The 27,220-nt window shown below is 46.7% G+C and overlaps 1 protein-coding gene across 4 annotated transcripts in view; it reads left to right on the forward strand.

The window, feature by feature from the left end:
* Positions 1 to 17,583, forward strand: part of LOC147905018 (uncharacterized) — a 29,986-nt gene extending 12,403 nt beyond the window's left edge. For 3 of the 4 annotated variants that reach the window (XM_087397248.1, XM_087397245.1, XM_087397249.1), the window contains 3 exons: positions 5,417 to 5,492; positions 16,537 to 16,675; positions 16,795 to 17,583. In XM_087397248.1, the coding sequence (XP_087253374.1) occupies positions 5,417 to 5,492; positions 16,537 to 16,675; positions 16,795 to 16,981 (402 nt within the window). In that variant the 3' untranslated portion in view covers positions 16,982 to 17,583. The remainder of the gene's footprint in view (positions 1 to 5,416; positions 5,493 to 16,536; positions 16,676 to 16,794) is intronic. The other variant, XM_087397253.1, reaches the window with a different exon arrangement.
* The last annotated feature ends 9,637 nt before the right edge of the window (positions 17,584 to 27,220 follow it).

Genomic DNA, 27,220 nt, shown 5'->3' on the forward strand with positions numbered 1-27,220 from the left:
TAATAAGCTATAGCCAAGCAAGGAATACGTTCGTTGCCCCTTGCTTTTACGGTGTTCTTAAGCAACATACGCTATTCATCGCAATTTTGTGGCTCTGGCATAATTGAAATCCTCATTCGTCGTCCTCATTCACTCCGTGACATCGATGTGCTTTTCGTCAGCGGCAGTCCAAAGCTTAGCTACGCCATATCTGCCCACGGTGCCCCCAATCGTCACAACGGCTTTTGCCTTATAATCATCTCAAGGTCTCAGCGCAGGATTAAGCTGTGTAAACAGTTAGGTGAAAGGTGAATGCAGAGAGCTGCTTCCGTTGATGGAGCGGCTGAGACATTCGCTTCTCTCTTTCATTTCGTCGTCACACGCCCTGCTCTCTGATGCGAATGATCACGACCTTTCTCCGCTACAGGGCGTTCCAATGCCCCAAACCCCGTAGCTACGGGCAAGATCACTTGGAGGGATCAAATTCTTGAGAATGCGCGTTCGTGCGTCTGCATTTGCAGAATTGAGAAAATTCACCAAAGTTCGAAAGGGTGCACTTGCTCCTAGTCGCACGAATCCATCGCCATGAAGCTTGGAGCGAGCACATCCAAAAGTTGGCCTCCCTCCATACGCAATCCCCTCGTCCAGCCTGAAGCTCTAATACCAAATTTTACGAACACTTTCTAAACTCTCAGCTTGTCGTTGATTCACTAGCTAATCCAAAATCATAGGCGCTGGCATCCCGAATATCCACCCAGCCTATCTCATGGATCACATGTACAAAAGATACGTAATTCAATTTCTTTTCATGCATATCCACAAGCCCTTAGTTCCCTAGATGGTTCCCTCTGCCACATGTCATCATTTTAGACCTTTAACTTGGTACACCATTTACCCCTCTCTTGGGGCACAATTAAAACATTTGCCCCTTGGCATTATTACACATTTAGGTGCACCTAGGCCTTAGCACTCAGAACCACCTAGTCGATGCAATACACCCTCACCTAGGACCTTGGCAGTTACTTCCCTTGACCATTTTATTTACGCACATAAAATATTACAGAGGTCGGTCATCTAAGGGAAAATGCCCACCGATCTTTCCGAGGTCATGCTATCTCGGCTAGAGCATAACAGTATTGATCAGCCTGTTGCTAGCACTTGACACGGTGTTCTCAAAGTTGCACACGTTGAGTACCAAAGATGCCATGCTATGCAGCCCAAGTCGTCAATCAAGCTAAAGAGGTGGTTGGCTTAGTGGATGTGCATGTCCTCTAGAGAATGTCCTGCAAGCTTGTGGGGATGAAAGCACATAACCATGTTGATCCACAACATCTCCGATAAATCTTATGCCCAGTTTCATAAGATTATATGCTTTGATAGGCGCTTGTAAAGCGAGAGGCGATTCAAACACCTTGCTCCAATGGATACTTTCCAAGCGAAAAGACTTACCATAATTGGAAGAAGCACCTGTCCATTTAGCATAAGAGAGAATTCTCTTCCAATCATGAATAAAAGTAGTAGAGACAGGACAACCATGAATTTTCCCCTGAAATGTGGTCATGACGGCTTCCCAGTGATCTGTAATCCAATGCCCATATGCATGGGACGTCATGTTTCCACACATAGCTGCTAACATAATAGCCCATGGCTGTTTTTGCTGAAAAAAATCAGCAATCATAGTGCTCTTTCTTGCCAGCATATGAAACTGAAGATTGAGAATATTCAATCCCCCATGAGTCTTAAGAGTGCAAACAGCCTGCATGGGAAGAAGTCGCAATGCCTTTTTGTGAGATTTGCTTTTCCAAAATATCTCCATAGCCTGGGACATATAGGAAGCCAAATGCTTAAAAGACCAGGGAAGAAGAGGCAAATAAAATTGCACGTATGCTATAATGATAGACTATACTATCCGAAGTCGAACATGTAGAGGCCAAGTGGACAAATGCCAGTATTCCAGCTTCTTGTTGATCTTTTGAAGCACCCATTTAAGCTGTTGTTGAGGGGTAATATTCCAGCCAATGGGATATCCTAGATGCCTCACAAGAGTGTGGGAAGGGAGGATGTGGCCAGGCCAGAGAAGTGCATGCCAATCAGCTTCTTTCAATGCTAAAAGATTGGATTTCTGAAAGTTAATATGCAGTCCAGCAGCTATGCCAAAATCATTCAGAGTATGCATCAAGTGAGAGAGGTCAGTTTGAGAATTCCTGGGCATGAAATATGAATCATCAGCATTTGCCTGTGCCCCTGGAATTTGCAAGCCATGAAGCTGCCCTGTAGTTGTAAGATGGTCCATATGCAACAATAACGGATGAGTAGCAATGGCATATAGTAGCGAACTAAGAGGGCAACCTTGTCTCATTGAGCGGGTCATAGTCCATGCTCTTGACAACCCACCACCAAGCAAACACTGTGCGGTGGCATGAGAATAGAGCCAGTAAATAATGTGGACTAGCCGAGGGCCAAATCCCAATTTATGCATAGTCTGAGAAATAAAATCCCAATGGACAGTATCAAATGCTTTGGCAATGTCGACTTGCAGAATGAGAACATCTTGTTTAGAATATTTGGCATACTCAATTGCAAGCAAAGCATTGGAGATATTATCAGTAATCTATCTTCTGGGAACAAACCCATACTGCCTAGGATGAAGTCCTGCTTGCAAGATAAATCGAACCCTGAGAACAATCATTTTGGCAATGAGTTTGTAAATGACCGGCATAAGAGATATGGGTCGCCAATCAGCCATTGTCTCACACAACCTTTTTTTGGGGATCAATTTGACAAGGCCATGTTTCCAAGAAGGAGGGAGAGATTGTTCTGCCCAAGCATGATTGATCATAAGAAGCAGAGTGTTTTTGAGATCACCCCAAAATGCACGGAAGAATTCTACAGTCAATCCATCCCAACCAGGAGAGCTGCCTTTACGTAAGTGACTCAGAGCATCATCCAGTTCATTAAGCATAAAGGGCTGCTCCAGTGCACGAGCCCGTTCCGGGGACAATATGGGCTGAACATGCATCAGAAATTGAGACCTAGCTGCATTCACTTGCATTGAATGATCAGGCTGAGGAGAGAAGAGATGCTGGAAATGTCTAGAGCATTTCGATTCCAATTCTGATTTGGATGTGGTTCAGGTGCCATCATCTTGCCTGATTCTGCAAATATCCTCCTTTCGCCTATCCGCATGCAGGCTTTTAAAAAAAGCTTTGGAGGAGCAGCCCTTATCCAAAAGGGGTTTCATGCGAGCTCCACACACACACACACACACACACACACACAGAGGCATGCCTAGGGACCAGAGGATATGAAGGCTATGCACACTAGTAGAGGTAGAGACAGAGGAGCACTTCCTATGCACTTGCCTTGCATACTATGAGATTCGAGGACGTACCATTGTCTCTTTTAGGAGGGACACTTTTTTGGGCCTCTCTCCTGGCTGATCACTTTCACGACCAGGTTTGCGTTGGCCTCTCCTTGATGGAGATGGGGGGCCATAGAGAGACCTTATTGCAGCAAGTTAAGTAGTAGAAGGTGACCATGTGCAGCACATGTCATAGATTTCTATGCTTTTGAAATAGTCCCATGACATAGTGGAGTAGAGGAGGAGGAGATAGCCGATATGAGGACAACATGGATCAGCGTGAAGAGACGGCACGGAGCAGCGGAGCCAGGGACACAGAGGCCACACATGACGCAGAGGTTGACCAAAGCACGCACGGAGGTCCAGCCCATCCCAGCTCTACTCAGAGGGTACCTTCCAAGCCAAGGTGATAGTCTTGACATGGCCCATTGGATATAGAAACCACGCCCCGTGCCACAATGAGAGACAACCCGATAGACACATCTTTGGGACATCTTTGCAGCCCCCAGGAGAGCCACCATGGCACCTTGTTATATCTTTTTACTACTAGTTTTTGAGCACTAGTTTATGAGTACTAGTTTTTGAGTTTGAGTTTGGTAGCATAGCGCTTAGAGTGCCCTTAGCGAGCCCTTTGCTTCAGCCCACAGTGGCTTGTATGAGTTACTCTAGAATTGTACTTTTGTCTCATAGGCCCGTGAGGCCTCTTACAGATGGTAATATATCTTGCTTTCTTTCTTTCTTTCTTAAGTATAGCATTGCGGCCCCCTCTATTTTTCTCACATATCATGAGATCAACCAAGTTATCAGGGAGGATCTCCTACTGCTCCACACATTCAAGACCTACCCATTGCTTGTAGATTTTAGAGGAGGGCTTCATTGACCCACCTCCCACAGCCAGACAGCACGGACCTCCAGACCTTAGGGAGATGACGGAGCCGAGGTCTAGAGCAAGAGACACGGCCAACTTGCCAATGGGTTGGTGCACAAATCGGGCTTGCAAACCTTATCCTCCTTGTTGACCAGACCTGAGGCATGGCCGACGGGGGTGATAGTGGCACTTGTCCAACACAGGGCCATAGCTAGGAGACCACAACGCACCTCACATACCGACCAAAGCTAGTGCTCTATCACAAGTTTTATGCCATAGTAGCCTCGTACAGCACCGGACTTCCCCTTGAGCTTGACCCCTTTGCCAGCCGCTAGAGGATCATGGCAGTGATGCCACATCACGATTTCCATCTTCTCTGTGGGCTCAAACATTTCTATGTATTAATGTTTCTATGCTTATGTTGTATTCGTCTTGGGTGTGGATGCTCGCTTAGCGGCTCCACTAATTCAGCTCATTGTATGAGGTTCTTGCAGTCTCATAGACCCTTTGGTCTTTTGAAGACTTTTAGTAAACTTGTCTTTCTTTCTTTCTCCAATTCTCCCTACCTTCCCCCTCCTTTTACCGATCCCTTCTTTTCCCCTTTTACTTTTGCACTCCCTTTTGCTTCATGACCTTGTCGATCAATTCTCTTTGCCTACTCATTTCAACTGCTTGACATGTGACTCTATTTTCAGTAGACTTAATTTCAAGTGAACGACTTCTTGTTGCAAGTTGAGAACTTGAGATATCTTCTTATACATTTGAGGAACTTGTATTTCTTCACGATGTCTTTCCAAAGCGAACAGGTGAGGTAGTAGGTGTAGGATTTGCGGCCACCAAAGAATGCGATCTCAAATTGGAAATTGGACTGTCAAATTGCTTGCTTACTGATGTTGCAGAGCAAACGTTGGCCATGCTGTTGATGATGCCTTCCCCTTTGGCCTCTACAGTGGCAACCTAACCCATAAGGCTTGACCCAGCTTAGAGTTTCTGTTAGTGGATAGGTGTCTGTGGTAAGAGTGGGTTGTACAATAGATTGTGGAGTAGCAAAATAAGAGAGAGAGAGAGAGAGAGAGAGAGAGAGAGAGAGATTGAGATTGATTTACATTTGAAAACCGATGCAAGTAAGCTTATATTGTGGAGAGAGAAAGAGAGAGAGAGGCTTTTGAAAATGAACATATGTAAGCTTATCTTATGCCATATTGCAGAATTTGGTTTTTGATGCAGAGGCAAACTCTGTACTGCGTGCAGAGATGGCTAAAAAGAACCTATATGTGAAACGTGGTAGGAGCTCAGTACTGCTTTAAAACAACATCAAATTGTTATATGGAAAATGAGCAGATTGTGTGGTAGAGGATATGTTTGAAGTATGTTTTGAATGGCTAGCTACACAATTCTGATATCATAGTTAAGGCTGCTTGTAAGGATGGATACATTTTTTGGACACAAATAGGAAAGGATTTTGCTTTGATAATAATAAAAGTTATGATTATAACAAACATAGAAGTAAAAATAACAATTATGATAATAATTTAACAACAACAACAACAACAATCAAACAGAACAAGACCAGTAGCATAAAAACTTTCAAGATGCACACACTCAACCTATGTGGACTGCATCTTAAAGCCTGAGATCTTTGCAGAAAACATAAGAATGTCAGTACCTGCATATATAGGCAGAGACATAGACACGTAGAGAGCAAGGACAAGAACCTTAGTTTGGTGGAGATGGTGGGCTGATGTAACTGCATCAGATGTTTCTGCAAAACCATGACAAGGAGCTGCTAATTTTGTATACTTTGCATCTGCACACCGTAATTCTCTAGGAATTGTTTTTTTCTACCCTTTGAAATCCAAAAAATACTACAAAGAGTTCCGAAAATAAAACAGTTGCCCTTGTTAAAATAATATTTTTAGATTTTAACATGAAATAATTCTGGAAAAGTATTTTGAAATTGTCTGTGATTTACTAGCTGATTTTGGTCAAGAGATGAACTGGGCACCTCAGAGATGGGGCACATGTCACCATTTGGTCCTTCTCTCAAGAAATAAAGTATAATCTTTATTAGAACTGACTTTGGTCAAAGAATGTTAACTTTGGTTAACTAAGAATAAGTTTTATTGTTTTACTTTTGCTTTGCATTGGTAAAAGAGAAGTGTTGGGAGGCCACAAGGGACTGGATTAATCCAAGAACTAGGAATGCATGCATTTCGCTAACCTCTAATGGGTTAAAGTGGTCGAACTTATTTGTGGAATGTGTAGGACCTAAGAGAGTAAGAGTGTGCAAAAAGGAAGAGTGGTGAGAAAAGCACAAAAAGCAGGTCCCACGAGGCCTAACAGCATGGACAAGGGGGCGTCTCTTTAAAATGAGGGCCCACGAGATAAAAAAGGCACCAAAAGCACTAGATTTATAAAGAAAGTCTAAAAAGTTTGGCTTTTATGTAAAAGTAGCTAGAAAGCAGGCCCTAGCTTTTTGCTAGGTCTAGTCTATAAAAGAAAGACCCCAGGCCTCCCAGATTCATTAAGAATTGTGGTCAGCATTATGCTCTCACAGAGCCAGTTGTACAAAATTATTTTCTATTGCAATAAAGACCTTTGGGGGGGAGGGGCAGTCCTTATTTCTGGCCCCTAGTGTTGTGTATTGTCTCTTTCCCCCCACTCCCAGCTCTCCTTCTTCCTTGCGAATTGTTTATTTCAGCCTCCACATGCTTCCCAACACCTGTATGGAATTATTTGCTCCTCTTTCCCTCTGTCCTGCGTGGGCAAGCTGTGCCAGAGGCTGAATCCTTGCTGTACTAAGGTCCAAGCCAGCTGCGAATCACTATCAGAAGGGCTGTGAGTATGTGAGAGCTGCTGTGTACCAGTTCCAGGCCATTGTTTTTCAGTTTGCAGCGCTAGTTTGGCTCCCTGCATGAACTGTTGAGTTCTTCTTCTACTCTTACAGTTGTTATGGATTGATTTATGTTTCCAACTCTATTTTCAGTGAGTTTCAAAGTCTAAATCCCGGTTAAAGGTTGAGTTCTTAGTGTCGTTAAGGTTTCAGTGGTATTAGAGCGCAGTTCTGCTACTTCTCCTGGTAGCAACGATCCAAAGAATCCTCGAAACGATTTGAAGTAGCGAATCTGAAGCGGCCTCATCATTATCGAGTTGGGAGTGCAATCCTCTATATTATTTTTAGTATTTTGGCCCATACCCCGGATTAGTGGTTGAACCATACAACCAAAAGCCACATACACCCATAGTTCATTGCACATTGGGCTGGCTCCTATCTTCACCCGTAAACGTTTACCTCTTTGGAAGGAGTATAGGTTTTGATGTTGATTGCTTTAGGCCCTGTCAAGATTGATTGAGTGGGCCTGATTTCCCATCTTTCACATTATGGTTTCAGAACAAGGCAGCTCAGCTACAAGACGGTCCAATAAGAGACTCCCTATTGCACCTGATGAAGATCTAGATGAAGAATTCATGAAGGGAAGAATCGAGGAGTTCTAGTCCCTGAGAAAGATACCTTGATTTCAGCACTTGTTCGAGGTTTCCGGACCCAGCTTAACTATGAGACCCGCGACGCAGGTATGCTTGAGTAGAGGGTATGCTTCATTGGCTAGACTAGAGAGGCAGTGCTTCCGCTCGCACTTTCAGGATCCACGCACCAAGGGTTTGCTTTTTGACTCCTTGGTTCGCCCAGTGGGGATGTATGGCAGCCCTTGTTGGGAGCCAAACTTGTCGGATATAGAGTGGGCCTGTGTGGAGCGGCTACAGTGTGAAGCAGCTACAGGTTCTCATGTTATCATGGATGATTTGTGGTAAGCCATCCGTTCCTCATCAGATCATTCAGGCTGAGTTTGGGTCACCCCCTTTACAGCTAGATGCCGCATTTCAGGTCATCACGTACCTGTACCGAGTTAGGGAATATGGGGATTACACCTCGGGGCGTAGCAGGCTACCATGGATAGCTCTATTCTCTTCTATGGCACTTGCAGTAGGAGGGGACCAGAGGTGCTGGTATGCACGTACAGAGAGATGGTTTAAGCGACTGGGGCTTCACATGGATAGACTACCTCCCTTCCAGTACAGCATGGATGCTCTGTTCTCTCCCCTCCTATCACACGAGGTCCACCAGGTTATTCGTGAGGATCTACTACAGCTACACACATTTCGGACCTGGTTGGGACCGAGTGAACTCCGAGTGAAGCTTAGCTTCTACAGAGATCACTTCTTACATATCACAGCGGAGAGTTTCATTGACCCACCAGGATGCACGCAGATCCACCTACCCCACTCGCTAAGGGTCTCTCTTGGGCAGTTCCAGGTCTCTTCACACAAACTTCGCATTGAGAGCGGCAGAGCAAAGCGACTACCCAGGGAGAGGCGCATATGCACAGTGTGTGACATACAGGAGGTTGAGACAGAGGAGCATTTCATCTTCAGGTGTCCTGTTTACTATGAGATCCGAGGGCGTTTCCATTGCCTCTTCAGGAATAGCTATGGGATTTTGGCCCATTTCCTCTCCTACCCGGACCAGCGGTGTTTGGCAGGTTTCATTCATGAGGCACTTAGACACCGCGAGAGGATACACCCAGCACGGAGACAGGAGCAGACTTCTTTCTCGGTTGATCCCTCTCAGAGCTCTATCACGGAGTTCTTTCAGCTAGATCACATGGACCCCCACGAGGTGAGGCCTCAACATGACCGTGACCTGGAGCCTGTGACCCGATAGCTCAGACAGAGGGTTGACACACATATCACACTTGGGGACATCCCCTCCTTGTTTCGAGTCGGAGCCTAACCGGCGGGGGTCACAGTAGCCCTGGTTAGACGTAGAGCTACGACTAGGAGACGTGCCAAGACCGCTCCTCTGAGTGGCCGACAGCACTCTATTGCCGACTTCATGCCTCCACTGCCTCATCCATCCTGATATCTTGTTGCCGTTGATGATGATGATGCTGAGATCGATATATAGTCGACCATGGACATGACTATGTTGTACTTAGGACTTTTTTTTTAAACGCAAAAAGTAGTGCTAGTTATATTGCTTGAAAACGAGAGTACAAGAGGGCCTAAAGGCTAGCGAGCTGTAATCACAAACCGGATACAGCCCGTGGTAACAAAATAATAATTACAAGCCTCTCAGGGCATAATCATCGGGGTGTGGACAAACAGCCACGGTGGGGGGGAGTAATGCCACTGAAGACTCTGAGCAGAGTGCTGGAAGAACAGCTCTTGATGGTCCCAGTCACGAAGGAAGCGCCGTCTCTTCTCCTTCCCTGCCCGGGACTCCCCCTGAATCTGATCCCACTGACCCTTGAGCGTGTGAATGATCGTGCTCCAAATGTCTGCTAGGGTCTGGGTAGTAGAAGAAGCCTGATCTCCTAAGGTCTGCGCGCATCTGGAAGTCCAGATATGCTAGCCTACAATACTCCCTATGATCTCCCAAACTGGGTGCCGAGTCATCGCTCCTGCATCAGTCTCTGTCAGATGCCAAGGGAAGCTGTCCATGTATGCCCAGGTGGCCTGCGTGATGAAGAAAACTAGATCCTGCCTAGAGAACTCATAAGCCAAGTGATGTCCCATCTCGGTGCTGCACCAGCAAACGGCTCCTTAAGTGACCGTCAGGTGCAGCCCTCGCTAAGATCCCCATGACTCCCTTCCACACTGTCTGAGCATGCGAGCAGCTCCAAAGGCAGTGGTTCAGGGACGACTCCTCCTGAAAACACATCTGGCAGTGCCCCTCCTGCCTCATCTGCCTCAGCCAACTGGTAGCCCCTTGTGGGCCACCATCCAAAGAAAGTAAGAGATCTTCCTCGGCCGCCAGCTTGCCCAAAGAGTCTTCCAGAATGTGCGAAGAAAAACCAGAGATGTCCCTTGGGCATACCAACTATGTGCCTGTGTGGGTAGCCTGCGCTGGAGAGCCCCTTTCCAATAAGCCTCGGGAGAACCATTGGAGGGCAGGGATGCGGGTGCTGAAATACATCAAAGGCACACTTGGCTCCCGGATCCGTAAGAAAACCAACTGACTTATGCCAGTTGATTTTCGCCCCAGCGGCTAGGCAAAAAACCTCTAAAGACAGTCTCACTCGCTCTAGTGACTCGATAATATCCTGCACATACAGGGCCATGTCATCTGCATACTCGGAGTCCAGAAGTTCTGCATCGTCCCGAATAGGGAGGCGCATCCCTCGAAGACCAGTGGTACGGGCTTGTAGGAAGTGAGTCATGGCCTCCGCAAAAAATAGGAAGAGGTAGGGTGCAAGCGGGCAGCCCTAACGCACCGAGCGCTCCCCCATCCTGCCGCTGATGATAACCTGGCTGGAGGCCAATCTGTAGAGACTAGCAATACCTCTGATCCACTCGTCCGGGAAACCGAACCGAGAGAGTGTACCCTCCAAGAAGGACCAGTCTACCCTGTTGTACGCCTTCTCAAAGTCAAGGAGTATGGCAAGGTGCTGGCCACTGTGCTGGGCCCACTCCGTCGCCTCTGAGAATGTGAAAATGTTGTCCAAAATGCCGCGATCTTGGACAAAACCAGTATGGGTGTCATGGATTAAGTCATGTAGCAGGGGGCGGATGCGGCTACTGATCATCTTGGCGAGGATTTTATAGGCAGTCGGGAGGAGGGTGATAGGGCGCCACTATCTGATCTCCTGATGGTCCCCCCCTTTGGGGATGAGACAAATCAAGCCTATCGCAAGGCTCTTTGGCATCTGTCCGCTGGAGAAGATATGCTGGAAGGCTGCGAGCAAGGGCTGGTGGACCAGCTCCCAGAAGGTGGTGAAGAAAGCTCTAGAGAGCCCATCCTCACCTGGGCATTTCTGCCCATCAATATCGCTCACAACATCCTGCATCTCTGCCACAGTGAAAGGGGCGAGAAGGGTTTCCCTCATGCTAGGCTGCACGAGCGATGGTGTATACCTCCACACCTCCTCCCTGCATCGGCGGGCACGAGGGTCTGGAGGCTCTTGATGGAACAGGGATATGTAGAAATCTGTCGCCAAGTCCCGGACCTTGTCTGGATTTGTCCTGACACTACCATCCTGCGCTCAAAGAGATCGGAGCTGTTCCCCTGCTGACTTCTGGCCATGAGTCCTGAAGAACTCTCTGCACATCCTGTCTCCTTTCCTAGCCCAAAAGGACTTGGAAGCATGAAACGAGAACTCTGAGCGTCGCTGGGTGATCTCCTCTAGCATGGCTCGGGCTCTAACCTCCTGTCCTCTAAGCTCCTCAGAGCCTGGAGAAGACTGCTGCATCCGCTGTATCGAGGCAAGATCTCGTCTGAGACCCCTCTCCTTCGCCCACCACTGCTGCCTGACCTAAATCGCTTCCTGCTGATAGATGAGACTGGACTCGGCAAGAACCTGAGCTACTTGAGCTGCCATATCCCCCATGGGGTCCCAATCCTGCTCCCATAGGTCCACTATCCTGCTGCGGACCACTGCTCTGGAGTAGATGGAGTCTGGGATCCGGCTTGAGTGTGGAGGTAAGGAGTGAGAGGCTGAGTCCAGGACTAGGATGACTGGGGCATGGTCAGAGAGGGTCGTCCCTGGAACCACTCCTGACTCTCCACCTCTGCCTAGCGCCCAATCGTTGACATAGAAACGGTCCAACCGCTCCAGAAGTCTGCTTCCCTCCCTTGTGTAACCCCAAGAGAAGTCCAGACTCCCTGTCCATCTACAAAAGGAAGGCTCCCTCCAATTGTCCCGACCTCCCACGGCAAACAAGAAGGAGTCCCAATCCGCCTGCTCCGCCTGAGCTATACCGAGGAACTTTGGGCCCCGTCCCTGCTGATCCTCTAAAGTCTCAAGATTATTGAAGTCCCCTCCTACAATCCAAGAATCCATCTCTGGTAATAAGTCTGTCAAAGAGCTCTAGAAAGCGGCTCTCCGTCTGAGGTCGGTTGGGGCATAGATATTGAGGATGCCGATGTAGGATCCCTCAATATTCAAGCCCACCCAAAGCGCTCATCCTCGGATCAAGGTGCCAAAACGCACACATGTTGAACTAGAGAAGCGTCGATGGAGGTACAGACACCCCCGCTCCTCCCCTGCTCGCCAATCGAAGGTGTGGGAGTGTCCTATGAGGACCTTCCCACACTTACTGGTCTGAGAAGCCGAAAGCTTGTGTTCCTGCAATAGGAGCACATCTACCCTTCCCACCAAGGCTGGCTGGAGCTCCTGTCTGAGCACCATCTTCCTGGGGCCGTGAGTTCCTGATGAGTGGAACCCGTTGACGTTCCAAGAGATAACGCGTATACTCATGAAGAGGGGAGATGGGCCACAAACAGCTGTCTGCTTGCGGTCGATGTCGAGGTGGTTGAAGGATGTCCAGTGTGCAGACGAAGGCGCTTCTATGAGGGTTTCGAAGGAGAGGCCGGATCATCGGACCCATCCTCTAAAACCTTCAACAGAGGGGAGAGGCCCTTCATCCCATGGTGGTAAGCTCTCTCTAACCAACTCGAAGCCTCCGCCAGGGAAATACTGTAGAAGCCCGCTACCTCTGAGGTCCTCCAAGGGCGGAGCCCTTCCGCGTAGATCCACTCCAGAGGCGGTCGAATGATGACCAAAAGGCGGAATCGTTTGGCGCTGTGGCGCCATCTCAGACGAACGTCACCCTCCTTCCACTGCTGCTGAAGAAGCTCTGCTGCTCTGCTACTGATCCAGTCCTGCACCTGCTCCTGTGACTGATCTCGAATCGTCTCCCAAACATTTTCATTCGTCCATTGCTCATTCCCGTCACTACCATCATGGGGGGCAAGGACGGACACCTTACCCTCCGCCCCCTTTCGGAGGAAAAAAAGATGCTAATGTCTAGGCATGCAGGGAAGGTGCCAATACGAGCTACATCCAAATAATCCCAAGGTCCTGCTCGGTAAAACTCCAAAGGTAGAGCTCTAGGAGCTGCCCTTGGGTGTGGGGACGAGGATGAGGAGTCAGAACCAGAAAGAGGGGTGCTGGCTGTCGAACGAGCTAGAGTGGTGCTGGCCATCTGCGGGGAAGGGCCTCTCCCCTCCACTGGGCCAGGAGGGATAGGCGCGGAGGTCTGTGCTGGCTTCGGGGACGCAGGCGGCGCAGGCAGATGGGGGGGTTCCCTCGGGATCATGCTCGAGGGAGAGGGGGGGGCTGAAACCAAAGGTGCTGGGGGGGATCCCGGAGGGGGGGGAGGTAGGGGGACCGAGGAGGAGGGGGGAGGGGGGGGGGCGGGGTGAAGGATGAGGGGGAGGCTGGCTGATCTTCTCCTTCCCTTTCTCCTTCCCCTTACCGGTTGGTGACCACAGGGGTCTCTTGCTGTAGATGGGAAGGCTTTTTTGGTCCTGTTTTGTTTCCTTTCCGTTTTCTTTTGACCTCAGTCTAGCCTTCCCCTTCGGGAGGGGGCGTCGATGCCTGGCGGGGGGGATCCTGAGTTGCCTGGATGGGGGCCATCTGAGGTTCTGTCCTTGTGAAGCGAGGGCAGGAGCGCGCCTGGTGTGCGAAGCCGTGGCATCTCAGACACTGATCTGGGCGACCAGTGACCATAATGCGTTGTGTCACCACACGTGTGTCCGTCTCAATCTCGAACTCCGAGGGGATACTCTGCGGATCTAGGACTGCCACTTTGACACGTGGCACCCCTTGGGCTGCCGCCACATCAACGAAGGTGTCCTGCATGAGCCAGCCAAAGTGCGCCCCCAGGTCCTTGATGATTGGGCGAAGCTCTGTTGCGAGGCCTGGGAAAATGAGGGTAACTGGATGGCGAGGAATGCGGAAGCGGGCATCGAAGTCCGCTACACTGAAACCCCTATACCATGGGACCATAAGGATGATCTTCCCACCCACAGAAGTAGGGGACTGTCTGACCATATCGCTTGCAGCCTGTGCTGAGGAGAGCTTGAGCCAGAAGATACCATGTCCCATGAGTGCGACCTCCTCAATGTGGCTGTCCTCAAGGTAGAGGGTGGACTGCAACCAGTCCCTGATGTCTGCTCGTGAAGGGGCGTAGCCAATGACTCTCCCATAAACGGACGTCTGGGAGAAGTCAGTGGCGGCCTGCTTCACCAAGGAGACCTGATGCTCTGTCAGTGTTATGCGGTAGGCTGATGGAGGGGGGGGGTCCGTCTGGGCCACTGGTTTTGGGCTTACGGCCGCCATACCGCACCGACAAACTGCGAAAGCTCCAAAAGGCGGGGGAAAGGATTCTTGGTTGCAACAGCCTGCTGTCTATTTCAGATCTGTGAGTGGAGTTTATATACACTTTTGTGGTTACGGTGAGTAGAACCTAGATTACGGTGTGATTTGTGGGATCTAGATGAAAGTGTGATGTTGTGAGGTCATTTATTTTCTGCTGTGCATATTAGTTTGGACTTGGCCTAGAAAGCAAGTCCCATTCAAATCTTTAATGCACCTCACAATGGGGAGCTCAGAGGCAGATATTAGGGCCTGTTGGAACAGCCATATGCCAGCTAGGATAGCAAGAACGCAGGCATTGGTTTCAATCTCATTAGCACCAGCTATGGCAATTCATAATATGCTTGTATAGAATCACATTTATTTTAACTTTATTTTAATTTTAATGCCTTATTCTAGTATGGAATGTATATTAGTATTATTGTGATTCTCATGGTTTCCTAAAGATAGGTGGAGGATAAAACCCTTATCTGCATAGTGCTTTGCTGCAGATATTGTCTCCCCCATCTGCAGATATCATCATATTCTCCTTGCTACAGACACCATCTTTCCCACCCACATGCAAGGGTGAAAATCAGGAGGAAGCAAGAGAGACCATGATAGGCCTTTTTTATGTCCTCACTGCGAGATGTATTCACTGGATGTATTGTTCACCACGTTGGGTTGTCAGCCCCCATTCTGGAGACTCCCTAGCAGTGAGCTGGGTTCTCCGGAAACAGGCTAGTTTTTCTTTCTGACAACCAAGTTCTATTTTTACTTTTCCCATGGTCAGCACCTGACGGTTTCGCTGATTTGTATGGTTGGGTTTCTTAAGCATTAATAGAAGTTCCTTCTCTCTGTTTAAATAAAAACTGTGGCTTTATACCAGCTTCATCCAACTATATTGGGAGTCCCTCAAAAGGTACTTAGTGCTGTGGATTATATAATCCAGATGTGGAGGATGTTGGAACTGGCCAAGTCAAACCTCTGCCAAGCCATGGATAGAGCTAAGACATATGCAGCTGCGACAAGATCTTTTAAAGAATTTGAAGGAGAGTTTTCTGAAGATTCCTTCTTGCTAAATCCTTAGCTACAAGACTGCTAATCTTCACGGTGGAACATCCATGAAGTGAGTAATATTCTTTGGTTGAGAGTCGTTAACTACAAAGGCCTCATCATTACCTAGTCAGACATAAATTGGCATCTTCTCTTGTTAGGTACACATGTCCGTTTCTAGACATGATGCCTATAGTACTAGGAATTTATTGTGCTTAATCTAGTTCTATGCATATTGGGGATTATCTCTAAGATTTATGAAGTTTCCTTCTCTACCCCAAGGATTTTACCAATTCCTTTACACAATTGGACTGCCTAATTGCACATAGAGAGAGGTAAAGCTGGTAACTCAACCCACTTAGGAGCTACTAGAGATGTTATTTGGCTGGGGAAAATCTGGATACCAGTGCTCCAAGATTGGTTTCTGACAACCCACAATCCTTGTGTTAGAGCTTTGACAACCATGTCTACCTTCCTTTAAAAAAAGCAAAGCAATCTTTCTAAGAAATCTGCCTCTCTTTATCTGCATTGTTCTGACCAAAGATTATATAAATGCAGTGGGTGTCTTGGACCATGAAGAGATAGATGTTTCAATCTAGCATGTTGTGCCATACCAAGTTGATTATACAATACTTCTTTAAAGTCATATACATTATCGGATCACATTATCAGATATAGGAGATGGGTACACAGGAGATCATCTTTATGAGTCGTTTTCCATGTAGTGTAAGTCCATGAGTAAGGTAGGTGGTTGTCACATCAGTTCTCACTCCCACTTTTCCATTACCTGTAGTCTCCATGCTAGAGGTTTAGTGGTTGACCTAATTTCGGTTACTATTCTTGATTTGTATAGTCACATGAAAGTATTTTTTATGAAGCCACATCTTTTCGTTAGCTTCGGGGTCCTTGATTAAGTGACGTGCCAATATGGGAGATTCAAGTTTGAACTTGTCAACTACATTTGCTGGTTTAGATACTGTGTCAGGATTGAACTTTTCTTCCTGTTAAAGAGCAAATGAATCTTTGGAGAATATTTTAGTCGAAATTATTGTACATATTTGATGACAGTTTTTACACATTCAATGATGATGGTTTTGGTCAGCAATTTACTTCTATGTTTTACTTGTTATTCACAGGTATAACAGGCGCTGAGGCAGAAACATCACCTTTTGACCAAACTAAAAGACTCCGCACTGTAGGGGATTACGCTTCTTCGCCATTTGCACCTCCTGGGACCTTTGTTGCCGCAGCTCCCACTACCTGGGGTCCTCAGAGGTGAAAAACATATCTACATAGTGCTTTCTGCAGCTCATTTTACATGAATAGTTTGGGCTTATTGTTGGATTCATCCTTGCAAACTTGAATGTTTAGTTTTTTTAATGGATACATTGCAGCTACATATCATCAGGTGCCTCATATGATCCTTATGGTGGATATGCTGTATCTTCAATTCAACATCAGCCTATGGTGCCACCACTAGCGCCTACAGGATATGCACATGTTCAGGTAAGCTATGCTTTATCTATCTCAGTGAATCAAACCAGAAGTATTTTGGTTCTCAGAGGTTACTGGGGAAAGTAAATAGTTATAGCCAACAGCAGAACAGATAATAAAAATAAAGGGAAAGAATATTGGATGTGGGCCCTAATGCCACTCAAATATGGTAAACATTGTCTCTCAGGTACAATCAAACAGCTTACCACTTCATGCTGTTTCCATGTTACGAAGAACATAACTGTTACCTGGTTAGCTGGGCTATCTTAATGTGCCTGGAGATCATCTTGAGAAAATGAGAATACCTATAGAATAGGTATCCCACCTTTATCTTAGGGCATATCACTACAGCATGATCCAGTCTATACAGTTTTTAGTGTAGATCTGTTTCATCCAATGACTCAAGATGGATACTATTCAAGAAGACGTACTGTCTTGGTGGTTCATTTATACTTTCGTGGAACGTTGAAATGGATAGCTTTCACTTGAATTTGAGAGTGCAGTTTTTTGAATTTGATATCATGTACTGTGAAGGTACTGCAGGCGAGCGGTTTTTGAATTTAAAGGACGTTATTTGTATTTCAATCAATACTCTTACTTTTGATTATTGTTAGAGGAAATGAACTATCGTGTGGGCTCTTGTATCTTCAACTAGATTCCATGGCTCTTGGCCAAAGAAGGCACATCAAGAGCCTGCAGTGCTACAGATACAACTCTTTGTTTGCTAACTTCTCATTAAGTTTGTAAACATAATAATGGGCATCTCACAGCTAATTTTAATGTTGAACCTTCTTGGCAAATAGCATAAAGCTTGGTGATGTGCTTCAGTAATGTTGATAGGTTGCAATGTCATGAATTATCAATTCAGATACACTTCTGACTTAGCTGCCTGAGTCTTGGGAACATGCTTGTTTGTTCTAAGTTCACATATAATACGGCTTTAATGATGATATACAAATCAAAAGATGCTTAGATCTTCCATTAAATTTTATGTCAACTGGTGCTAGATTTTCTTTTTGTTTTAATTATGCATTTTCATGGGTTGTCATGATATATCCAAACCAGAAGGTGATTGGAAAACCAAATTTACATTTTATTAACCACTGCTAAAGCTTAATGGACAGATCTTTGATTTTTTGGTGAAAAAAAAAGTACTTTAACAGGCTTAATTTCTTGGGTCCTGGGCAGGAATATTTACTCAAGATCTGCCCGCTTGTTGTAACCATAATATTGTCATTTAATGATGTGGTACACAATTCTTTAACCAACTAGAAGGATGCATGCAAGTCACAAAAGAGCTTTCTTAAAATTATCATTTTATCAAACGCCCTCTACTGCCAGCTACTGTACATTCATTAGGTAAACCTATTTGCAACATATTGCCTGTAATTGTGGAAAGATTGAGTCTATGCTTTTTAGGGCAGGTGGCTCAGAAGTCAGCATTTCTAACTATAGATCCATGGGGAGGCTTGTAAACATCTTCCAATGCAACTAAAGCTCAACAAAAGAAGGTGCTATGTCATTTTCTTTCAATTGGGAACCCTTGCTGCATTTGCACCTTTTTGAAATTGGAATGATTGAGACTAGAACATTGATGGGAAAGCACAGTAAAGCAAGCATAGTTATATTTTAGGGAGTTTAGATATAGAGAATGCATGTTGTTTCTGATGGATTATAATAGTAGGTTTGCAGTTTCTCTGAATTCAAATTTTCCTTTATTTCTTTGCAAACTTTCTACAATCCCCAGAGAAAGAATAGTAGGTTTGCAGCTTTTACAAATTCATGGTATCTCTCCCTCTTGGCAGGTATATTGGTCTATGTAGTGTATCTTGCGTCCTTTGCCTTTGCTATTAATTTCCTCTGTGTGTGTGTTTTTGTCGATCATTGCCTTTGGCAGATGTTACAGTTTCCCCTCTTTATACGCTTTTGCAGCCTCCTTCATGGGTATCAGCCCATGCAAATCGTGTTTGGTCTATGACACGTTCTCCTCGATGGTGAAGGAAATGGTTGAGCCAAATTTGGGATTGCAAACTTCTGTTTCGTTAACAGGTTTTCTTTTGGAGCAGTCTCCTGGGGGTTCTTGCATTTGGACAGATATTGGCTGCTGCCACATTGCTCCTGTTGTTTGTTGCCGATGTCTATCCTTGTCGCTAATTTTGGCAAGCTATTTTGGATCTTTGGTGTTCATCCTGTTAGGCAGGGATTTGAGGTTTTCTTTAAATTGGGTCCGTTTTTGGGCACTATGGACTCTATGGAAGGACCGTAATCATAGAGGCTTTGGTGACCGTACCCTGTCTAAGAATCATTTCTTCCGTGCTTCTCTATGGCATTCATTCTTTGATTAGCTACATGCACGGGATTCAGATTATACTGCTTTTTCCCCCTATAATGAGATCTTTTGTTATTGTAACTAGTTGTCCCCCCTTTTTGGGGGGACAGTTTCATAAATGCAAATGGATTTCACCAAAAAAGAAACTATACATTTGCTATTCCTCTAATACCTTTTGGTGTCTATTGCCTTGGGTGTGCTCTCCCCTCGCCACTTCTTACCACCAACCCAGATTGCCTCACTTCTTTGCTTTATGCACTCCTTGGGGGCTGCCTTGTGCCCTCCCTGAACGAATATACTAGCTGTTTTTTTGCTGTCCCATAGATGTGTTAGCCTCTCGTGGATGTTAGACTTTCTTTCCTTCTCTGCTTTCTTGTTTCCATCTCCTCCTGGTCCCCCTCCATCCCTCATTTTTTTCACTCATGCCTCTTCAATTAGAAGAGTCCATCAAAACCAGAATGCCAATTAAGAACTGAGATTCTATCCTTGTGTCTTAAGATCACCTATTTATTACATCATTTTATAGACTGATGTCTCCACATTTACGTTGGTGTCTTAGCCAATTTGAAATCTTTAATGAGAGCAATGCCTTCACGATATACTTGCACTTGCCCATTCTTTGGAGCTTCCCATACTTTTTGAAGGTCATTAGCATTCATCTTAAGCTGTTGAGGGGTAAAATCTTGTGCTATCCATGCCTTGGTGCCCTTTAAGGCTTTGGTGTGGCAAAGGTATGCCTGCAGCTGTACTTGCCTCAATCCCCAGTTGGTGTGATGAGACCCACATCTGTCCTATGGCAATCTTGAGTGCATAGGAGACTCCTCTGTCCTCAAGGTACTGGGGTTTGTAGGGCGAGCAATGGACATCCTTTTGATATAGGAGCATATGTTCTCAGCATTAGACATCAGACGGTGATACCATCTCCTTCCGGGGAGAGGGCCGGAGGTGTGGTCCCCTGTCGTAGGACGGAGCGGAGGGGTCTGCATCTCAATCTCACAGATAGTGGGCCCAGAGGTCTATGATTAGGGTGAGCTCAGGACGGGCAGTTTGGATGGGAGTCGGGATGGGAGAGTCTAGGATTGGGATCCTGAACGTGTATGCCCCAGCGTGTAGACAGCACCGTCCGGCCTTTTGGAGGAGGCTAACAGAGTGTCTTCCAGATGTTGACTCTTGGATTGTTGGAGGAGACCTCAACAACTTGGAGTTTGGGGAGGATAAGCAGGGAGGTGCCTCATTCTCTGAGATGCCAACAGTAGAGCGGAGCACGTGGGAGCAGTTCATCTTCATGATTAGTGGCAGAGACCCGTGGCGAGAGCCAGAGTTCAGCAAGATACCGGGAAGCCTTCGTCTTTTTTGGCTAGAGGAGACATGATGGATTGCTTGAGAGGCTAGACCGTTTCTACCTTGGGGATTGGGCACTACACAGAGGCGGCTCTATTGGGATTCTGGCAGGCACCACGATGTCATATTACTCTCCAGCAGTACTCCATCTAGAGCAACCGTGTCGAGGTCTTTCCCAAAAGGGGGTCCGCATTCCAAAGGACCTCTTGCAGGATGAGGAGATTCATCAGATTATGGTGGAGATTTGGCAACAGTCAGAGTCAGCACCTTGTGAGGGCTAGGCTTCGTGGGTGGCTGATGCGATCTAGAGGAGCAGTGAGGAGTTGCAGTCTCACGCCCTTAGACAGAGGAGGGATCTTCAGGAGCGCGAGCATGCATTGCGGAGAGACCTTGCCTCCATAGAGGCTCAGGGAGCAGGACCCAGGATCCCAGTGGCTTAGTGACAGATTTGAGAGCGCGCGCCTTGAGCATTAGGACATGGAGGCTGAGTTCTCCTATCACTCACCCCGTGGGTACAACAGGGGGACAAGATGACGAAGCAGTTCTTTCAGACCACTGGACCTAGATTGGCAGGCATGCAGTTGTAGCGTTTACGAGATCCACATGGCATTATGCACAACACTGATCCATGGGAGATTCTAGAGCTGACCACGGTTTTCTACAGTCATCTCTTTCTGACGGAGAGGATGACTCCAGCTTGCCTTGTGGCCCGTGAGCTAGTTCAAGACCACGTTCCGACGGTAGTCTCGCGGGAGTTGTGCAGGAGTCTAGAGGAGCCTTTCACAGATGAGGAGCTTTGGGAATCCCTCAAGGCCCTCTTGACCCAGAAGTGTCCTGGTGAGGATGCTCTTCTGGAACTTTTGGAAGATCATTTCCACCCCTTTCAGCCTAGCCTGCAAGGAGATCTTTGACACGAGCTCCCTTCCTCAGTCCCTGAGTAGGGGGTGGATTTGTTTGATCTCAAAAGGGGGAGATAGGTCAGACATTCGACAGTGGAGACCGATCACCTTGCTTGATACCGCATACAAGATCCTCGCCAAGGTCTTGAGTTTGCGGTTACGGCCTCGTCTCACCGACATCATCCACGACACACAGACCGGGTTTATTTAGGAGCGCAACATCCTGGACAACATCTTCAAGTTCTGGGAGACAGTGGATTGGGCCAGGGAGGAGTCATTGCCTTTGGCCATCCTTCTCTTGGATTCTGAGAAGGCTTACGACATGGTGGAGTGGTCTTTCCTAGAGGGTACTATGCAAAGGTTGGGTTTCTTAGACAGATGGATTAGAGGAGTTTCTGCGCTTTATGCGAGGAGCTTTAGTCAGATGCTTGTCGGTGGACACATGGGCTATGTCTTTCCTTTCTCTCGCTTGGTCCGCCAGGGCTGTCCCCTCGCTCCCTTTCTCTTCTTGTTTGTGGCGGAGGCTTTGGGCTACTACTTGAGATCGCAGGTGTCGGGCCTCACAGGGTTGAGGCTCCCAATTAGACAGGAGGGGGAGCTGCTAGACTCTGAGTTTGCAGATGACACGGCCTTGTATGTAGAGGGCACCACAACGAGCTTGGAGAGAGTAAGGGGAGCCTTGGCTATCTACTATGAGGCCTCGGGTGCGCGGATCAACTAGACAAAATCCATCGGTTTCTTCACAGGCTCTGAGGAGACACAAGAGATTCGAGAGTGGGGGAGCGACTTTGGCTTCCGCTAGATACCATGGGGCTAGACAGCGAGATACCTTCGATGCCAAGTGTTACAGCAGAGCAGTAGATCGCCCCGGTCCTCGAGAGTGTTCAGCACAAGCTTCTCTACTGGAGCTCTCGGCCAAACTCTCCCTAGCGGGCAGGATCGGATGGCACGAGGAATACTAGAGTCCGGGTCGCTTGGTAGACGGTGATTATGCCGTAGGCATTGGGAGGCTTGGGTATCATTGATCTAGAGATGCAGAGGGGAGCCTCCCTCTTGGGCAAGCTGGTTGTGTGTGGCCTCACCACGGCGGGTGTAGAGCCTTGGAAGCTGCTCTTACAGTGAGGGCTTCTCAAGAACACCCCACGCATTGAAGGGCAGTGGCAGCATTCACACAGATGGATCTTCTCAGAGGCCCCCCTTACATGGAAGGGTTTCCCCTTGATGAGGAGCCTTTAAAGGGTCTGGCAGAGATTAGCAGGGGGCCTCATTCGTGCTCAGCCCCGTTGTAGAGAGGAGTTTGAGCATCAGCCCCTCGTTTGGCACTCGGAGATCAGGGATCAGGATGGGTGTATGCTCGGGTAGCGGACTCACATTGGTTGGGCACAGTGGGATAGTAGTCCGGCATGCTCCTTTGGCAGATGGAGCAGATTAGAGCCTTAGCGCATTTGCGAGGGGCAGGGCAGCGAATGAGGGAGATTGACCTTGCCATCCCTGAGTCTTGGTGGGAGGGACATCGCATGTGGATGGACAATAGATGGTTGGGTTAGTTTTCTCGGACTGGGGTCCCCTTGAGGATGATGATGCAGCGAGGCAGCACATAGCCTAGTTTTTTCCGTGTAGGACCTGGAGGCCTACTTCAGGTACTCAATAATAGAGACCCAGAGATGGATGGGATTCATTGGTAGATGATCAGAGTGGTGGGCCGATTAGGGAAGAAGTGGCACATTGATTCTTCCAGCATCCCAGAGCAGGATGCTGTAAAGCTCTCCTGTTCTAGATTCTACTGCAGATTACGGGAGTAGCACCATGAATCACCTCCCAGCCATATCTCACTGAGGCTGACAAGCATACAGAGATCTTCATTCCAAAAATCAACATGAATAATTTCCTTCTCTTCTCTCTATAGCCTCAGCAAGCCCCAATTCCCTAGATAGATCTAGATGCCACATGTCATCCATATAGGGCCTTCCTAATGCAATATTTCACCCCTCTCTTGGGATGCATTAAATTCTTTGCCCCTAGGCACAACCTTTGCATTAGGCCCTTGGCCTTAGATCTACCTAGTCTGGTGCTATCAGCCCTCACCTAGGACCTTGACATTAAATCCCTCCCGATCATTTACATGAAGCGCAAACAAATATATTACAAAGATAGATCCTTTAAGGGAAATGTCGACTGATTCTTCCGAGGTCATGCTACCTCGGCTAGAGCGTAGCATTCCTTTCCTCTTCAGACATCAGCGTCCTCGATGATAAAATCTGGGAACACTCTCCGCAACTGATATACGGATTCCCAGGTAGCTTCGGATAGAGGCTGACCATGCCATGCAACCAACACCGTGGGTATCTTCCGATTTCGTATTTGCATTGTTCCTCGGTCCAGGATTCTTGTTGGTTTGTGCCTTGCAATATTCTCTATCTCCTGAAACAAAACCACACCTTCGATTAGTGAGTCACCTGTATGTAAAAATTTCTTTAAGCGTGAAACATGAAAAACCTGGTGCACCTTACACCCCTGTGGCAATTCTAATATATAGGTTACACTGCCTATTCTCTTTAGAATTAACCACGGCCCACAGTATCGAGGTGATAACTTAGCACACTCTCCTGAAGTCAACGACTTCAAGTGCGAAGGGACTCCGAGAAAAACTTTTTCTCCTTCCTTAAATACTCTTATAGACCGGTTTTCATCCGCATACACCTTGGCTCTATCCATAGCCTGGCGGATATTAGCTCTCGCAAGTGCTAGCATCTCCCGCATCTGAACTACAAAGTTCGCAGCACTAGGCACTTTCTGAGGTACCCCAACTATAGTTGGATTTGCTGGTCTATAACCATAGTTCAGCTCAAACGGACTGAACCCAGTAGAGGAATGTTTTCTATCATTGTAGGCAAACTCCAACAATGGCAACCACTTGTCCCACGTATGTTGCCTCAATGACACATATGCTCTCAGCATATCCTCTAAAGTCTGGTTGACTCTCTCCGTCTGACCATCCGTCTCAGGATGATCCCCACTACTCATTCCCAACTCAGTCCTTAGGGTCTCAAATACCGCTGTCCAAAAATGACCGGTAAATCTGACATCTCTGTCTAACACTATGGATCTAGGCAATCCATGCAGACGAAATATATGTCTAATAAACAAATCTGTCACTTGCGGGGCACTAACAGACTCCCTAGTCAGAATGAAGTGAGCCATTTTGGTTAGACGATCAACCACCACAAGGATAGAATCATACCCTCCTTGTGTCGTAGGCAGCCCTATAATAAAGTCCATGGAAATGCTCTCCCACTTACTTAGTGGTATTTCCAAGGGCTGTAAAAGTCCGGGTGGCTTCACCCGCTCGGCCTTGCTTACCTGACACGAGAAACACCGTGTCACATATTCATGAATATGCTTTTTCATCTTTGGCCAAAAGAAATCTCGCTTCACGAGATCATATGTCTTCTCGACTCTTGGATGTCCCGCACACAGGCTATCATGGCACTGTCGAATGACTCTCTGCCTGAGATCATTCTGACTAGATACTACAACCTTGCCATTTCTAACTAGCATACCATCCCTTATGGTATATCTTGCATAAGTTTGGCCTTTTCTGGATGCTAGGTCATCCTTTTCATTTTCCCCGGGTTTTAACACATGAGCCTTAGGCCATAAGCTCTGGACAAACTCGTCCACCTTTAGAGTTTCTTTAATCTTGGTCATTAGAGCACTCTCTAATACCGTGAAACTCAGGTTGTGCATAATGCGAGACAACGCATCAGCCACCTTATTATCTTTTCCTCTTCGGTACCGAATCGTTAGATTAAACTCCTGCATGAGCTCTGCCCACCTAGCTTGGCGGCCCCTCAAGTGAGGCTGTTTACTAAAATGTTTCAGAGTATCATGATCCACATCCACATAAAACTCTGAACCATACAAATAATGCCTCCATGTTTTCAAAGCATGGATAACAGCATACTACTCCAATTCATGAGTTGGCCAATTCCTTTGAGAGGGAGAAAGCTTCTTGCTTTCAAAGGCTACTGGCCTTCCCTCTTGAAGGAGAACTGCTCCTACCGCAATGCCACTTGCATCGGTTTCCAGGAACAACGGTTTCTGGGGATTAACTATTTTTAACACCGGTCCTGTGACCACAGCTTGTTTTATGGTGTTGAAACTTTCCTGTTGATTATGTCCCCATATAAAAGGTACTTTATCTGAGGTCAGATCAATCAATGGCGATACTATTCCGGAATATCCTTTGATATGCCTTCTATAAAACTGGACAAATCCCAAGAATGATCGCAACGCGGTCAGACTCTGAGGGATTGGCCAAGTTAGTATCGCAGCCACTTTCTTCGGATCCATTTCTACCCCTTGTGGAGTAATTATGAACCCTAAATATTCAAGCCTAACCATACACAGTATAGTTTTCTTTTTATTTACATAAAGACTGGCTTTCCTCAAAGTACTGAACACTATTCTTATGTGTTCACGATGCTCAGTAATACTTTTACTGAATATGAGGATATCGTCAATAAAATGTACTACGAACTTTCCGATATACGGACGTAGTAGATCATTCATAAGCATGACGAAGGTCGCTGGAGCATTGGTAAGTCCGAAGGGCATTACCAAAAACTCATAATGACCAAACCTGCTTCTGAAAGCGGTTTTATGCACATCCTCGGCTCTAATCCGGATCTGATGGTAGCCACACTTAAGATCTATCTTGTTGAAGATCACGGCTCCATGTAATGCATCTAGCAAATCATCAATCCGAGCCATCGGATACCTGTGCTTAACAGTGATATTATTCAATGCCTTGTAATCTATACAGAGGCGAAACGTATCATCCTTTTTCTTCTTTAATATCACTGGTGAAGCAAAAGGTGAAAAACTTGGTTGAATCTGCCCCAACTTGAGGTATTCTTCGAGTTGTCTACGCACCTCCGCCTCTTCAGTAAAGCTCATTCTATAGGGAGGTCTATTTACAGGTTCTGCCCCCGGGATCAGTTCTATCTTATGCTGAACTTTCCGCTTTGGAGGTAACCCATAAGGTAGTTCATCCCTAAAACATTCAGAGAACTCCTCTGTTATAAGATTAGCTAGCTTGACCATCTCACCACTTTGCGTAACATTAGTGCTAGCCGAAGAATCATCAACCGGCTCTACCGATGCTGTGCAAAGGAATAAAAACTCTACTTGAGCTTTTCGGATTTCCATCATGGAAACCAACGGTCCCTGAGGGATATCTTTTTCACCTCGCATGACATAAAGCACATCATTTATCTTGAATTGATATACATGCTTTTTCCAATCAATGGCTGGATTCTTCCTAGAATGCCACGCCATACCCAGGGCTATATCTGCATGAGCAAGCTTGGTCATTTCAAAATCAAGCTTCTCAGCATAGTCCTGAATCCGAAGCTCCAACTGGGTAACCCTTTGGTCCCATACTTCAGTTGAACTTCCATCTGCCATCCTGACTGTATACGCATAGTCAGATGGACTTGTCTTTAATTTCAGCCTCTTCACGAGCTTGGAGTTAATCACATTGTGAGTTGACGCCGAGTCAAACAACACAATGACATCATGATTGGCCACTTGCCCTTTCATTTTAATTAACTCCGTATCATTAAAGGCTGTATATCCCGTTGCTGCGGGCTTAGATAGGATGTTATCAGGTGCACTTGTCACTAGCTTAGCAACAAACACACATAACAAACAAGGTACTAACCTCTGAGAAGATCCCGCTAGCTGAATCTGCAT

This window comes from Dipteris shenzhenensis, chromosome 2, assembly GCF_047967505.1.
Source record: "Dipteris shenzhenensis isolate YYH24624 ecotype China chromosome 2, Dip_SZ_1.0, whole genome shotgun sequence".
Classification (NCBI taxonomy): Eukaryota; Viridiplantae; Streptophyta; class Polypodiopsida; order Gleicheniales; family Dipteridaceae; genus Dipteris; species Dipteris shenzhenensis.